At 37.5% G+C, this 17,444-nt stretch overlaps 1 protein-coding gene across 1 annotated transcript in view; it reads right to left on the bottom strand.

The window, feature by feature from the left end:
• The window catches only part of CFAP210 (cilia and flagella associated protein 210), a 31,795-nt gene extending 14,353 nt beyond the window's left edge, over positions 1-17,442 (bottom strand). Inside the window, exons 1-4 of the mRNA XM_025912600.2 lie at positions 17,289-17,442; positions 11,182-11,408; positions 7,726-7,899; positions 7,422-7,615 (exon numbers count right to left, since the gene is read on the bottom strand). Of these exons, the coding sequence (XP_025768385.1) occupies positions 7,422-7,615; positions 7,726-7,899; positions 11,182-11,408; positions 17,289-17,349 (656 nt within the window). The 5' untranslated portion in view covers positions 17,350-17,442. The remainder of the gene's footprint in view (positions 1-7,421; positions 7,616-7,725; positions 7,900-11,181; positions 11,409-17,288) is intronic.
• Between the last annotated feature and the right edge of the window lie 2 nt (positions 17,443-17,444).

The raw sequence follows: 17,444 nt of genomic DNA on the forward strand, positions 1-17,444 counted from the left end.
CACATCCACTAGCTATAGTGCCTTCTGAGTGGTAAGCCACACAGGGCTTATGTGTGAGTTCTGCAGAGATCCTGGAACAGCTTCCTTACTGCGAGGCTGTGATCTGTGAGATTTAGCTCTAGCTCTACCTCTTTAACCCACCTTCCCAGCCCTACCACAATCAGTACTTTATTGCAGACTCTGAGTGCCCCCATCTGGCAATTAATCCTCTGCATACTAACAAGGCTGTTCAGCCTAAGATGTCTAGTCTACTTGCTCATGCATTCTTGTCAGTCAATCAAGTGTGCAGGCTACTCTACCACCATTCTTTATCTGCTGTCTCTATTTTTTTTTTTCTTCCTGAAAGGTAGGCACAGGGAAGATCAATAATACACTTAGACAAAAATATTGAGGAATAAACCTTTCAAATGCACCTGATCCAAAAGAATATTTTCTTGGAATCTTATCACTCATCTTCAGAAGGGAAAATTCCGTTCCCCGTGCCACGGAGGACTACACAGTTAAATAAGATGGTAAGTTCACTTTGGTATTATTAAGCCAATGGAGGACAGGAGATTCCCAGTTGATTCATCTGTACAGAGTAAGCAGCTTTGGAGCCACAATCATTTTCCTGAGGAGGAGCTAAGAAAAAAGTCATTGTTGTCTACAGCTAAACTAGGTTTACGATTGCCCTAAAAATATTAATTTTCAAAAATGTTTTATTGTTTAGTTCGTTAGAATTCTTAGAAGCAAAGAAGATTCTTTGAGCTGGTGAGAAGTCTACAGGTGAAGAATGGTAGAACAAAATTCCATACAGAAGGAAAAATATGTGGGAAGGCCCTGAGGCAAGCAAAAGTTTGACAGGTGCTCAAGGCCTGGAAGATCAGTATGACAGAAACACAGTAACTAAGGGGACGGAGTGGTAGGAAAGGAGGTTTAGAAGATGCAGCTAGATCACACGAGGCTTAGCAGGAGATGGTCAAGTTTCCATTTTATTTGTTTGTTTATATTTTTGAGAGAGAGCACGAGTGAACGAGGCGCAGAGAGAGGGGAGAGAGAGAATCCCTCCAGATGCAGGAAGGGATGGAGAGTGTGGATCCCGGAGTGGAGCTAGAGCTCACCCAAAAGGGGGACTTGAGCTTACCCAAATGCAGGAGCTCACCACCTGTGAGATCATGACCTGAGCTGAAGTCTGATGCTTAACCTACTGAGCCACCGAGGCACCCCTCCATTTTATTTTAAATGAATGGAAAGCTATTGAAAAGTTTTAGGTAGGAGAACAATATGATCATTTTTTTAAAAGCTTATTTATTTATTTTGAGAGGGTCGGGGAGCCAAGAGAGAAGGAGAAAGAATCCCAAGCAGGCTCCATGCTGCCAGCACAGAGCCAGATGTGGGACTCAAACTCACAAACTGTGAGATCATGACCTGAGTTAAAATCAAGAGTTGGACACTTAACCAACTGAGCCCCAGCTGCCACAATATGATCAATTTTTAATAAAATCTCTCTGGATGATGAAAGAAGGGGTTAGGAAGAGAGACTAGTAGGCCAGTTAAGAGGTTGACACAATAATTCATGGGACATGAGGACTAAGATGACAGCAGTAACTTTAAGATTCATTTTGGAGAAAAAATTCAACATGAATTGCTGATAGATTTGATGTGGGAAATAAAGGAACATGAAGAATCAAGGTGTATTTCTAGGTTTCTGATTTGGACAACTGAGGGTTAGATAAGGGTGTCACTAGAATGTCCACTGTGGGGGTGGTGAATAAATACTTTCCTGCTAGACATTTTAAATTTGAGATATCTATGAGACATCAAAATGGAGGATGTCTTAAAGGCAGTTGTATGTGAAGCTGGGACCCAAAGGAGTGGTCTGGACTGGAGTTATAAATTTGTAAGTTCTTAGATTTAGGGTGTGTTTTTAATCCATAGGAATTTTAATCAGTAGGATGTGATCACTTAAGCCCTCCTTTCTCTTTGCTTTTTCCCTAGATGATCTTATCCAGGGGAAAGTCAAGCAAACTATCCTGTAATGATTTTCCCTTCTTCTGGGAAGTTGATGAGATTAATAGGAACTGAGTTGTTCTTAAGCAAGTTCTACGGGCCCCTTCCTAGAGAAAGGCTTACCTAGAAGGAAATAGAATTATATGCAGTATCTACAGATACTGTTAAATTTCTTTTCAATAATTATGTTTAAGGTTCTTGGTCAAAATCCCTCCATGTGGGGATTTTGGTGTCACTAGAGTCCCTCATTTGCCCCTTCCTCATTATGCCCACTGGGCTGTGAGCCACAGGCAGATTCTTACACTGCTCAAAGCCCAAAAATGGACTAGAATGACTAGGTCTACAGCCTAGAGATTGTTCTAAAAATGTGTGAAAAATCTCACTTTCAGGCACAGGGCAGCAGCTGTACAGTGTGTTTTGGTTAACCATTACTAAGTAATTACCCCCAAACTTAGTGGACTAAAACAATAAATGTTTACTATCTCATACCATTTCTGAGATTCAGGAATCTGGGAGTGGCTTGGCTAGGTAGTTCTCCAGAGGTTGCAGTCAAGATGTTAGTTGGAGCAGTAGTCATTTAAAGGCTTGACTCAGGCTGGAGAACCCATTTTTACATATCTCTTGACATGAGGCCTCAGCTCCTTGCTACATAGACCTCTCCATAGAGCTGCTTGAGTGTCCTTACATCATGGCATCCTCAGGAATGATTGATCCCAGATAGGAAGGAGGAAGCCACAATGCCTTTTATATGCTAATCTCTCTCAGAATGTCACACATCATCATTTCTACTCATTCTCTTCATTGGAAATGAGTTACTCTGTATAGCCTGCACTCGAGTGAGGAAGGAATTAGACTCCAACCTCTGAAGAGAGGAATATCAAAGAATGTATGTACATATTTTAAACCACCACCAGGTAATACCTGAACAGCACTTGGTAATACAATTAATAGGGCATTCAAAAGAGTCTTGCCTCTCGATATCCTCCAATTTCCTTTTTTTGGGTGTGTTAAAATATGGTCTTTGTTCAAAGTGGAAAGTCATTACAAATTTTGGCCTACAAGGCACACCATGACCTGGCCCTTGCCTCTTTCCAATCTCATCTTTAACACTGCCCTCTTTGCCCTCTTACTATAGTCATCTTGACTACTTGTAGCTACCCAAATACACCATACTCTAACTAACTTCTGGCCCTTCACCCATGTTATTTCCTCTCCTTAAAATACTTCTCCATTTCCTATTCGCATGACTTATTCCTACTCAGTTTTCACAATTCAGTATGAACTGAGATGTCCATTTTATATGCTTCCACACATCCTGTACGTATATTCATCAAGATATCTACTATCATGCCGTAATTATTTGTTCCATGTTTATACCTCCTCCCCAGATTGTGAACTTTTTAAGAAAAAAGACAATTGCATTCATCTTCACAGTCTCAGTTACTAGAATAGTGGCTGGCAAGTGGAGATTGTCCGATAAATGTTTATAAAAATGAATGGATGACTGGATAAATGAATTTACTAATAAATGAGTAGCCTATCTTAAAAAAATTTTCCCCTGAATAGACTCTTATCATTCAAGAAAGCAGGAAGAAAACTTTCCTTCTTTTCTCTTTTTCTACCACATGGTCCTCTGTATCCACTCAGATCAATACCAGTGTTAGTATTCCAGTTCTATTGTTAGCTTAAAGAGGCTTTTTATGGGCTGATTACCATTCCTAACAGTATTTTAAGTGCCATGCATTCTGAGTTGTATAGAACTGATACATGAATCAACATTCAACAGAATATCACTGGTGATAATTTTGTGAATTCGTATACTTAAAAAACCATTTATAATAAATAGATTTGCATTTTCCTTTGTTGTTTTCAATTACAGAATTGAATATTTCTTAATAAATTTAAGACATAAGACTTCTGGAACCAAATTGGGAACCCAAGCCCACGTGTCAAATATCTTTCCCTCCTAACTCCCCACAAAGCAATCAGCAGAACAGAAGAAATTCTACACCACTACAAGAAACTGAATAAAGCCAAGTCTTAGCTATATGCTTGAGTTTCCAAGAGATTTCAACAAAAAAACAGGGCACTTGAGAATGCAGTGAGGATAAGTAATACTTGGCCATCATCCACAAAGACAGAGTGTACCATGAAAAGGAAAGGAATTTATGCTGACCTCAGAACCTGGTCAACATCTCCTAGACTGCACTGAAGATAAACCAAAGAAACAACCCAAACAAGCATTAAACCTGCTGGAACTTCTAATCTATTGCCAAAGACCACATGGAAAGGAGATCCTGTGGCCTCAACACAGTCTACATGCAAAGGCTATAGGTGGATGGCCTGTGAAGTGTTAGTACTTGCCAGGTAGATTCCTGGAGATCAGTCTGCTACCTGCAACAGCCAACATAAGAGATATTTTTCAAAGGTGACTCACTGATCAAATATTTGCCTCCTTCTGCCAATGGCTCTGTCTCTAACTTGCATAAACCCTTGGATCTCTACACTGACAAAGAAAAACATTACAGTAAGTCCAAAGCTTTCCCTTCTCTTTTTACTAGGGGCTCAAAGAACTGAAGAATACACACTTTGGCAACACATATATCCTAAGAATTGATATCTATGTCACTCAGACTGTAAGAAATACATATATATAGGCCTATAAGAATATATATATGTATGTATATACATGTATATACATACATATATACGTATATGTATGTATACATGTATATATATGTATACACACACACACACAACCCAAAACCATAATAACAAAAAGAGACAGATCACATCAAAGTAAGTATATTCTAAATATGAACCTACACAAGAGAACAATGGAGTAAACAATTTATGGTAACAAAAACGAAAACAGATGAATATTTACACATGAAACAATAACCTGCCTCACTAGAAATAAAAAAGAAATATAAATTAAAAGATACTATTATTTGGTCCATTAAATTCTTTAAAAAGTACTGTCCAGAATTGATTATAACATAAAGAAAAAGGTATCAGATATCATTGATGATTACACACTTAAAATCCTTTTCAGAGGGCAATTTGGCAGTATCTCCCCACATGTAAAATCCAAGCTCAGTTCAAGAAATCTATCCTACATAAATACATCTTTGCACAAACGTTACAAAATAAATATGGTCAGGGATGTTTATTTACCATAGCATTGTTAGAAATGGAGGAGGGGAAATCCAAATTTCCCTCGATAACAATATAGTTAAATAAATAATGGTACATTCTTTGTGTACAATATGATTATTTGAAAAGATGTGACAGATCCTTATATTATCGCAAAAAAGATATTCAAGGTATATTGTTGAATGAAAAAATGAAGACACAGAAAAATACAGTGTATAATATCCATGGTAAAAAATATATAAACATACTTAAATATGTCCTGCATATAAATATTAGTAACTATAATAAAACATTCTGAAGGGATAGTCACAAAACTTTAAATAATGGCTATTTGTGAAGAGGCAAATGGGATTTAAAGAGACATTGAATAGGGTGTATATGAAGATAGGCTTTTTAATTTTACTCCAAATTTTGCTGTTTTGAATTTTAAACAGGTATATATTCATTTATTATTTGCAAAATTAAAAAAAATAACTTTGGGGGCGCCTGGGTGGCGCAGTCGGTTAAGCGTCTGACTTCAGCCAGGTCACGATCTCGCGGTCCGTGAGTTCGAGCCCCGCGTCAGGCTCTGGGCTGATGGCTCAGAGCCTGGAGCCTGTTTCCGATTCTGTGTCTCCCTCTCTCTCTGCCCCTCCCCCGTTCATGCTCTGTCTCTCTCTGTCCCAAAAATAAATAAACGTTGAAAAAAAAAAATTAAAAAAAAAAAAATAACTTTGAAGAGTAGCAAATATATGCCCAAATGTTAACAGTACCTACTCTGGATTACAGAGTTTCTAGTGATTTTAATTTTCATTTTGTTTGATCATATATTAATGATATGATTAAATACAAAAATTATTTTTTCTTTAAAAGTAGAATATTGTTTAAATTTTTTGATATATTTATGCACATTTAAACTATAAAGAAACTGGTAAGCCTTACACCGGCGAAACAAGGTGGCTGATAGACAAGGAACAGACTATTCACTGAATCCCCTTCATGCCTTTTCCTATTTGCATGTATCAAGTATTTAGAAAAGTAAATAAAATTATGCACAAATGCAATCCCCTCTCCTGATATATATATAGTAGCTACTTCTTTAAAAAGTTCAGGTTTGGGGCACCTGGGTGGCTCAGTCGGGTAAGTGTCCGACTCTTGATTTTGGCTCAGGTCATGATCTCACGGTAAATGAGACTGAGCCCTGCATTGGGCTCTGTGCTGACAGTTATGAAGCCTGCTTGGGATTCTCTCTACCTCTCTCTCTGTCCCTCCTCTGTCATGCACACATGCATGCTCTCTCTCAAAATAAACATTAAAAAAAAAAAGGTTCGGGTTTGATTTCTATTTACTGACATAGCAAGAGCTCATGATACTGTAAGTGAAAAAATATACAACGATACTGTTGATCCAATTTCATTTTCTAAAGAGTATATATTCTCAGAAAAAAAAGTCTGTATCAGTCACTCAATGATTATCAGGGGCTGAGGGTAAGGAAAAGAATTTAGTTCAAAGGGGCATTAGGGAAATTTTGGGATGATGAAAGTATTCTGTATCTTGATTTAGGGGTGGTTATACAGCTATCTGCTTTCTAAAAGGTGAATTTTATTAGTAAATGTAAATTATAGTTCAATGAATCTGACTCCCTCTACCACTACCACCAAAAAATGTCTGTATGGCTATATACCAATATACCAAAACGATAACAGATTATTGTGGTAGATTAGATTACCACTCAAAAAAATTCACTCTCTCACTTCCCACTTCCATAGGAGTCTATTTCTCTGTTCCATGGTTGTTTGGCTTGGCCATGTGATTTGCTTTAGACTTACAGGAGACTAAGTGTATTTCCTTGATTTTGCCTTTGAGTTTAGCCATGTACTTGCAAGCTCAGGCTCATTCCTTTACATCCCTGTCAATACCATGAGAAAAGTTTCCCTGTACCTCAAAAATGAATACACATGGAACAGATCAGAGCTATAGTCATAGCAACAAGCAAGCCCAGACAGCCCTGTAGTTTGAAGAAAAGCTGTGCAGCCAAGCCCAACCAACCTATGGATGCATGAGAAAGAAATGTTTACTGTTGAATGCCACTAGATTGTGTGTTTGTTTGTTATGCAGCATCATTGTGACCATAGTAACTAACATATTATCTCTGGGTAAGAGAGTAATAGTGATTTTTTAACTTTCTTTGTAGTTTTTCTACTTACTAAGTATTACAGCATTATACTTCTATAATCAGAAAAAAAAGTTTTTATGAGAAAAATGAGATACAAAAAAGGTAATTTCTATATACATACTGTTTTAAATGATCATTGGCAAGAGCCACTCTATCTCTGCGTCGTTTTTCTGCTTTTTCTTGTTCTTCTTTAAAAGCTTTTTCAATGTTGAGTTTTAATTGTTCTTCCCATTTTTTATCTGATTTTATTTTATTCTTTTGGGATTCAATCTGTGCATCACGTTCTTTCATAACTCTACTAAGAAGAAGTCCTGACTACAAAAAAAAAAAAAAAAATTGTGGCATTTTAAGGAAATAAAGTCTAATTATTTATGTAAAGAGATATGTTAAATATATAGAGAAATGCAAGAAAACCCAAGTAGTACATGAAACTTTTTCACTCTTTCTGTCTGGTAAAATTGATATTGCTTTGCATATTCAATAGCCTTTTTCCTTTCTCCTTGTTTGTATATTGCTTCCTCCACATCAAGATTTTGTCTTTCTGCCTCTATTTCTTCATCACGCTTCTTTTTGGCTTCAAGTTTCTGTTCTTTCATCCCCTGTAATAAGAAAAAAACAGTCTTCTGTCTTCATTTTTCAATTTAATTTTACAAAATTTCACATTGCATATAATGAAATATGAGTCTTTCATTATGAGTCTTTGTTATATTTGCATATATCATTAATAAAAAAATATGTTACACTTAGAAGCTAATATTTTAATTAAGCTTTTGGGTAGCTAACACGTTTACATGGTTCAAAACACCAAAACATTTTTGTAAAAAATTTTTTAAAGTTCATTTATTTATTTTGAGAGAGGCAGAGACAGTGGGAGTTGGTGAGGGGCAGAGAGAGAGGGAGAAAGAGAATCCCAAGCAGACTCCACATTCCTAGCACAGAGCCCAATGCAGGACTCAAACATGCACAATCGCAAGATCAAAATCAAGAGTCAGATGCTTAACTGACTGAGCCATCCAGGTGTCCCCAAACCCCCAAATATTACAAAGGTATACAGTGAAGCTCTCCCTCCAATCCTAACTTCCATCAGCAATCTCTAAGATAATCACTATTGGTTTCTTAGTTTGCTTCCAAAGTTTCTTTTTTAAGTTTATTTTGAGAGAGACAGTGCCAGTGGGGGAGGGGTAGAGAGGGGGGCGGAGAGAAAGAGAATCCCAAGCAGGCTCTGCACTGTCAGTGCAGAGCCTGACACAGGGCTCAAATTCAGGAAACCTCAAGATCATGACCTGAGCCAAAACCAAGAGTTGGACACTTAACCAATGGACCCACCCAGGTACCTCCAAAGCTTCTTTCTATATTTACTAAAAAAAAAAAAAAAAAAAAAAAAAAAATATATATATATATATATATATATATATATATATATATAACTATTTTTATTCCTTTAAATAACTACTTCTATCCAATGCGTCATGTCAGATGAGGTCTTTCTTCTTCTTTATGAGTCATACTTTTGACAACCTTAAGGAAACCTTACTTACCCTAAAATCCTGAAGATATTCTATGATTTATTTCAAAAGTTTTACTGTTTTACTTTTCACATTTAGGTCTTTAATCCAGCTGAAATTCATTTTTGTATATTCTATATGGTAAGGATATAATCCCATTTTTTCGTATGCCAATTATCTCAGTATCAGTTATTGAATTCCTAATCCTTTCCCTTCTGATTTGAATGACATTTCTGTCATATGTCAAGTTCCCATATATAACATGTGACTGTTTCTAAGCTCTCTCTTCTGATCTACTATTTTATCAATCTCTGTGCCTACAAAAAAAAAAAAAAAAAAACCCAGCTTTTACTACTACATTTCTACCACATTTACTATATTTCTTCTTATTCTTTAACATCTGTAGAGATGTAAAGTATTATATGGCATATTCCACTCCAGAGACTTCTTCAAAATCAAGATTTTTAGAGTATAATTTACACACCCTCTTTTAGTGTACAGTTTTACAAATGCATCGTCACTTATAGAACAGTTCCATCATCTTCCCCAAAAATACCCTCACGCCCTGTTATAGCGACCACTACCCCTGTCTGCAGCTGCTGGCAACCACTGATCTGTTTTCTTTCCCTACAGATTTGCCTTTTTCAGAATGTAATATATGTAATACGTGATATCAGTCGTGATTTAATTCTTCCCTCTTCGAGAAAAAAGAGACTAAATTATGAATCTTGTTTCTAAAGCAAGGTACCAAAAGCTTTCTGTGCCCCTTCCCACAGTTGGGAGAAAATATTTTTGAATCAAATATCTAATAAAGGACTTGTATTCAGAATATATTTTATTTTATTTTTTTTTTAATTTTTTTTCAACGTTTTTATTTATTTTTGGGACAGAGAGAGAGGGAGACACAGAATCAGAAACAGGCTCCAGGCTCCGAGCCACCAGCCCAGAGCCCAACGCGGGGCTCGAACTCACGGACCGCGAGATCGTGACCTGGCTGAAGTCGGACGCTTAACCGACTGCGCCACCCAGGCGCCCCCAGAATATATTTTAAAACTTACCTAAACAAAATAATAATAAGAAAACAAACCCAGTTTAAACACGGGCAAAAGATTTGAATAAACACTTCTCCAAAGAAAATATGAAAATAAGTTCATAAAAAGATGTTCAACATAATTGTAATTAGAGAAATTCAAATTAAAACTATAGTAAGATACTACTTCACACCTATTAGAATGTCTATAATTAAAAAGACTGACCACAGCAAGTTGGCAAGAATGTGGAGAAAATAGAACACTTACACACTTCTTACAGGAGTATAAAATTATAACTACTTTCAAAAACAGTTTGGACGTTTCTTACAAAGTTAAATATGCAGCCATCATATTATTCAGCCATTCTACCAAGATATTTACCCAAGAGAAGTGAAAGTATATGTCCACAAATAGATTTACACATGAATGTTCATATACAGCTTTATTTATAATAGCCAAAAACTGGAAACAGCTCAAATACCAACATTTGGTTGATGTCAAACCATCGACAATTAAATAGATAAATAAATTGTGGTCCATTCATATAATAGAATACTACTACTCAGCAATAAAAATGAACAATTGGTACACACAACAACATGAAAGAATTCTGAAAGGATTTCAAAAAATTATGCTGAGGAAAATTTAAAATAGAAAATAGTGCAGGGGCACCCGGCTGGTCAGTCGGTGGAGCATGCAACTCCTGATCTCAGGGTTGGAGTTCAAGACCCACGCTGGGTGTAGATTACTTAAAAATAAAATCTTGAAAAAAAGAAAGAAAGCAGATAAGCTGCCTGGAGACAGGGGCAGGAAGGAGTGAGAAGGTGTAAATCAAGTATGGGGAAACTTGTTTTGGTGATGAGTATGTTCATTATCTTAATTATAATGATTGTTTCAGGGGTGTGTAAATATGTCAAAACTTAGCAAATTGTACAACTTTAAATATGTCTATTTTATTGTTTGTCACTTCTAAATAAAGCTGTTGAAAATGTGCTTCATAGCATTTTTATGATTTTTAAAAAATGTTTATTTTTGAGAGAAAGAGAGAGAGAGAGAGAGAGAGAGAGTGCAAGTGCATACACACGAGTGGGGGAGGGTCAGAGAGAAAGTGGGGATAGAGGATCCCAAGCAGGCTCTGCCCTGACAGCAGAGAGCTCGATGCAGGGCTTGAACTCATGAACTGCGAGATCATCACCTGAGCCAAAGTTGGACACTCAACTGACTGAGCCACCCAGGTGCCTAGCATTTTTTATAATATTTTACACATAAAAAATATTTATAAAATGTACAAAGAAACAAGAGTGAGTCTTCAGTACATATGTATTCCTGGGTGATTAATACTTACTGTGTATGTATTAGTCCAATGTTTTACCACTTCTTGGGATCGGAAATGCATTTCTTTCTTTGCCTTTCTTTCTGTACGAAGGCATGCTGCTTCTCTTGTCAAACTGTCAAGGCTATCTCGAATCCTTTTCCACTCATTGTGTGGAATTATGGTAACCTGCCGGAGATCGACCTTGCTAGGTAGAAGAGGTGGATAGAGGACTTGATCTTCTTCAGAGTTCTTTATTTCTAATAAATTTTAAAAAATAAACATTAAAGACTTTCAAGAGTTTAAATATTTTTTTCTCAGACATTTCTATATTGTCATGATACCGGAAATTCTTTTAAATAATAATTTTATTCTTATTATTTCAAGGACAGCTGGGATTAAGTGGAAAGTATAGAAGAACTTGAAATCAGAAGACAGATTTGAGTATTTGCTTGGTCATTTCCTTACTCTGTAAACTTAGGCAAGTCATTTAAATTCTTGGAGCCTTAGTATCAAATCTTTAAAAGTTGAGATCAGGGGCGCCTGGGTGGCGCAGTCGGTTAAGCGTCCGACTTCAGCCAGGTCACGATCTCGCGGTCTGTGAGTTCGAGCCCCGCGTTGGGCTCTGGGCTGATGGCTCGGAGCCTGGAGCCTGTTTCCGATTCTGTGTCTCCCTCTCTCTCTGACCCTCCCCCGTTCATGCTCTGTCTCTCTCTGTCCCAAAAATAAATAAACGTTGAAAAAAAAAAATTAAAAAAAAAAAAAAGTTGAGATCAATAATACCTACCCCAACAGGTTGTTATTAAAGCTTTTTTAAAAAAAATGACCAAGCAGCAGTCTATAAATGGATAATTCGAGGGATAATTTGGAAGAAAATCTTTTGGAGTTGTAGACATTGTGATTGACTCTATTCAATCCCTTCCTAATTGAGTAGTGGCAATGTAATTTGGAGAACTGAATACAGTCTCAGGGTGTGCCTCATTAGTTAAACAATACTTGTATCTCCCTTGGCAACAGTTATTTCTGTAATAAGCAAACAAAAGGAAAAGAGATTTATTTGAGACTTTTATTTTTTTTATTATTTTTTAATTTAAATGTTTTTATTTATTTTTGAGACAGAGAGAGACAGAGCATGAGCAGGGGAGGGGCAGAGAGAGAAGGAGATACAGAATCTGAAGCAGGCTCCAGGCTCTGAGCTGTCAGTACAGAGCCCAATGCGGGGCTTGAACCCACGGACTGTGAGATCATGACCTGAGCTGAAGTCGGACACTTAACTGACTGAGCTACCCAGGCCCCCCTATTTTAGACTTTTAGAAAAGTTCTTCCTGTTCTTCTGGGAGAGACATCTGAGAGTGACTCTCCAGCTAGATATGAACAAGGAAGCATGAAGACCAGATAAGCAGCATCCTATGACCACAAAAGGAAGTAGCCTTATGATAAAGCTGTTACTGTGAACCACAAAGAAAAAACAAAGGGGGAACATGGGGCAATGAGGATCTCATTATGATGCTAGATCAATTAGACCTGAAACCTGGAGTTCCTGTTATATGAGCAAATAAATGTCCTTATTTTTAAACATGATTGAGTTGGGTATTCTATATATGAATTAAAAAGCATCCTAAATGAACATACCACGTATGAACTATGTAAATCTAGACAAAATTACTTTTTTTAATGTTTATTAATTGTTGAGAAAGAGAGAGTGCGAGCAAGGGAGGGACAGAGAGAGCGAGGGAGACGGATGATCCAAAGCAGGCTCTACACTGATAGCAGCAAGCCCAAAGCAGGGCTTCAATTCATGAGCCATGAGATCAAGACCTGAGCCAAAATCAGTCACTCAACCGAATGAGCCACCAAGGTGTCCCTGTAGACAAAAGTATTTAACTCTCTAATTCCTTAATTGCAAAATGGAGATATTAATAGGACCTATGTTATATGGATGATGTGAGAATTAAATGAACTTGTGTGTGCAAATAATTTAGAATAATGTGTGGCACACAAAATGTTCTCGATAAGCATTAGCTATTAATATGTTTACTATTATTATTATTAGATGAAATGAAACAAAAGTACAGAGAAAAGCAAAAGCAAGAAATCACATAGCTCCAGAAAGAGATGAAGATACTGAGAGAAAAGCTGCCAGGATCAATTAGAGTCTTCTTGGGGTTTGAATTAAAGTTGATGGAACTGAGCAATTGGTTGCTGAAGTAAAGAGTGAATTTAGAACCACAGGTACCATCTTACCTATCACATACCAAGTCCCCACCTAGAGAATAAAGCTAAGCAAAGCTGATAGATAGAATAGTGTCCTGGATCAAGTTATATCTAAATTCAGCTATATGTAGGTCTATGTGTAGGTCAGCTATGTGTAGGGTAGGTCTGCCAGCAATGAATTTGATATTTTTGTTTACCTGGAAATATATATATATATTTTAAAGTTTATTTATTTATTTTTGAGAGAGAGAGAGAAAGCGCAAGCTGGGGAGGGACAGAGAGAGAGAGGGAGAGAGAGAGAGAATCCCAAGCAGGTTCTGCACTGTCAGAGCAGAGCTCGATGTGGGGCTCAAACCCACAAACTGTGAGATCATGACCTGAGACAAAGCCTGATGCTTAACTGACTGAGCCAGCCAGGACATGGAAATATTTTAACAGTTTTCATGGATAAAAAATCTTTAAGTCTTCTTCAGTTAATACCTTGAATATGTCAACCGTCTGTCTTCCGGCTTCCATAGTTTCTTAGCAGAAATCAGCTAATCTTATTGAGGCCGACTTTTATGTGTTGCATTTGTTCTCTCTTGCTGCTTTCAAGATTGTCTTTCCTTTTGTCTTTTGACAGTTTGATCATGATGTGTCTGGTTCTGGATCTGTTTGAGTTTATCCATTTTAGAGGATCAATGAGCTCTTGAACGTATAGATTAATGTTTTTCATCAAATTTGTGAAGTTTACAGCCATTACTTCTTCTACCCCTTTCTCTACTCCTCTCCTTCTAAGACTCAAATTATATACATCTTGGTATACTTGTTGGTGTCCTATATTTCTCTGAGGATCTGCTCATTTCTATTCATTCTTTTTTTCTTTCTATTCCTTAGACTGGACAATCTCAATCAATATATGATCAAGTTCTTTGAGTTTTTTCTTTTGCAAGCTCAAATCTGCTTTTGAGCCCCGCTAGTGAATTTTTCATTGAAACTATTGTGCTTTTCAACTCCAAAGTTTCTATTTGGTTTCTCTTTATAATCTCTATCTCTTTATTTATATGCTCTATATTGTGAGACAACATTCTTAATACTTTCCTGTAGTTCCTTTGACATTTAGTTCTTTGAACATATTCACAGTAACTGTAAATTTACAAAAGAAACTGTTTAGTAAGTCTAACGTGGGCTTCCTCAGGAACAGTTCCTATTCAAACTTCTTTCTTATTTTTTAGCATGCTTTGTCATTTTTGTTGAAAGTTGTAAATTTTATTTTATTTTTTTTAATTTTTTTTTCAACGTTTATTTTTTATTTTTGGGACAGAGAGAGACAGAGCATGAACGGGGGAGGGGCAGAGAGAGAGGGAGACACAGAATCGGAAACAGGCTCCAGGCTCTGAGCCATCAGCCCAGAGCCCGACGCGGGGCTCGAACTCACGGACCACCAGATCGTGACCTGGCTGAAGTTGGATGCTTAACCGACTGCGCCACCCAGGCGCCCCAGAAAGTTGTAAATTTTAAATAACATGTGGCAACTCTAGATATCAGATTCCCCACACACCCAAAGTTTGTTTTTATTGCTGTTGTGGTTTGTTTAGTGATTTTCCTGAACTAAACCTGTAAAGTCTGTATTCTTTGCTGTATGTGGCTTTTGGAATCTCAGCTTGGTTAGCTTAAATGTCAGCTAATAATTGGACAGAGTTTCCTTAAATTAAGCTTTTTTTAAAATTTTTTTTTATTTTTAAGAGAGACAGAGACAGAATGTGAGTGGGTTAGGGGCAGAGAGAGAGGGAGACACAGAATCCACAGCAGGCTCCAGACTCCAAGCCATTAGCACAGAGCCCAATGCAGGGATGGAACCCACAAACTGTGAGATCATGACCTGAGCTGAAGTTGGACGCTTAACCAACTGAGCCACCCAGGTGCCCCAGAAGTTTCCTTAAATTAAATTTAATTTCCTTAAATAAATCTCCCAGCCTTTGCCAAGAAACTCTCTGTGAGTGCTGGAGCATGACTTCAATGCTCAGGCAGGTAGTTTACAACTGTCTTAGCCTTTACTTTTTTCTTGCATTGAGCCTCAAATTTAGCTAGAGGTGAAAGCTAAATTCTCAGGTATTTCCTGGGCATGTGTATAGCACTATGCATGCATTTGTCCTTCTGGACTCCCAGGAATATGTAGGGAGCTTCTCAAAGCCCTTTATGGACATCTCATTTCCCAGGTGTTCTTTTAAAGTTTTTGGTCAGCTTGTTTACAACCAACAGTGATCACTACTTCAGGCAGTTGTGATGTTTAAAAAATTGTCAATAATTGTTTTAACAAACATTCCCAGTGAGCTCTGAGTCAGGTAAAATAAAATTAAGCATTTTCAGTAGGATTTTCCAGGGAACTGTGAGACAGGTAAAATAATAGTTATCTAAAAAAAGGCTGTGGAGAGAATCCAATCCTTTCCTTCCCCCTCCACAGGTTACTAAGCCACTGGCATTCACTGTGGTTGCAGTGGTTTTCTAGACTTCCATGGGGCTAGGAAAAAAGTATGGGACAAGAGCAAGTTAAAATGCCAAAAAACTTACTGTTGTTACCAAGATTCAGCTATTTTTCCTGATAAAACACTCTTCAATTGTTACAAGCCTTTGGTTAATCTCCTGAGTTCTAAAGAAAAAAAATTTTGGTTTTGACGATTTTTGTCAGTGTTGTTTTTAAAAATAAAAATTTTTAAAGTGGGCTTTACACCCAACATGGGGCTTGAACTCACTACCCCAAGATCTAGTCATATGCTCTTCTGACTGAGCCAACCAGGTGCCCCGGGGTTCTTTTCGATTTAATAGAGAAGAGGATTTTTGGAGATCCTTATTCCACCATTCTGGCTGATGTCATTCCATTAAATCTTTAGATAATTATTTGTTTTACAGATAGTTGTCTACATATCTGAACCCCTCTCCTACTTCACACACTTCTAAATGTAAATTATAATTTAGCAGTGAGGCTCAGATAGGAACTTTTGGACCAAGTTACACAAAACATTTTTTAAAACCTATCACATAAATCTAAGTCTTTTATAGTACTGTGTATGTAAGAAAGTATGTGAGAGTAATAGTTGTTGTTGTTGTTGTTGTTGTTGTTGTTGTTTCACTATATGTCACATGGTTACTGTCTCTCTCCTACATGTCAGGACTTCGTAAGTCCTTCACTGCATAAATACCCTGTAGTGTCCACTGAAGGGATAATGGCTGGCTCTCACTCTGCATCTGGCAGAACGAGGCTCTACTGCTACAAAAGCTCAGGTGATGACATGAACTCAGTCCAAACTCCCAAGGTTCTGGTGGTCATCATTGCAACATTAATTGGGAATTTACATACTTAAGAAAGCAAAATCATTCGAATTGTTAGAGTTCTTTAGATGTCCCCCTAGGCTACTTGTATTCAAAAATCAAACTTTTATAACAAGTCACCTAGATTATAATACCTAAGTAGCATTATTTTTTACACTCCTTCACTTTAGAGATGAGGAAATTGAGACATTTCCATGAAAGACTTTCCTAACAGCACTCAGTAGGTTCACAGCAGGGTCAAGATTCTAATGAGGTCATTGATACTTCCAAAAGATATTCCAATTCACTCAATGAATAACAAACGCTTAAGGGAATTCAGCAAATACCAGACACTTGGAACTGCAACTACACAGCTCAAGGCTCAGACCAGCTGGTCAAGTGGGAGTCTCTAACTTCTCTTTCCTCCGCTCCTATTTGTAAACTTTTCTCACCTACCCAATCATATGAAGACAAAACTGTTCATTTACACAGAGCCCAACGATACCCATGGGGATGCTTTGGATTTGGTGCAGCCCATTTCAAAAAGTAACCTAAACTCTGATTTGGCACCCTTGCCTCTTACCGTATGCCTGGAGGCCAGAGCAATCCCTGTGCCTGGAGAGGCGAGTTTAGCTCACCTGTGTTTTCCTTCGCCTGTCCAGAGCGCCTTCCGAACCGCACCAGCATCTCTGACGACATGCCCTTGGCGCTATCTGGCTTTCCAAGCTACTCCGAGACGGGGAGTGTAGGAGTCCTGCTGGTCTAGTGTTAGCCAAACTGTGCGGTTGCTAAGC

The sequence above is a fragment of the Puma concolor genome, chromosome C1 (assembly GCF_028749965.1).
Source record: "Puma concolor isolate L17-30 chromosome C1, mPumCon1.1.hap2, whole genome shotgun sequence".
NCBI classification, from domain to species: Eukaryota; Metazoa; Chordata; class Mammalia; order Carnivora; family Felidae; genus Puma; species Puma concolor.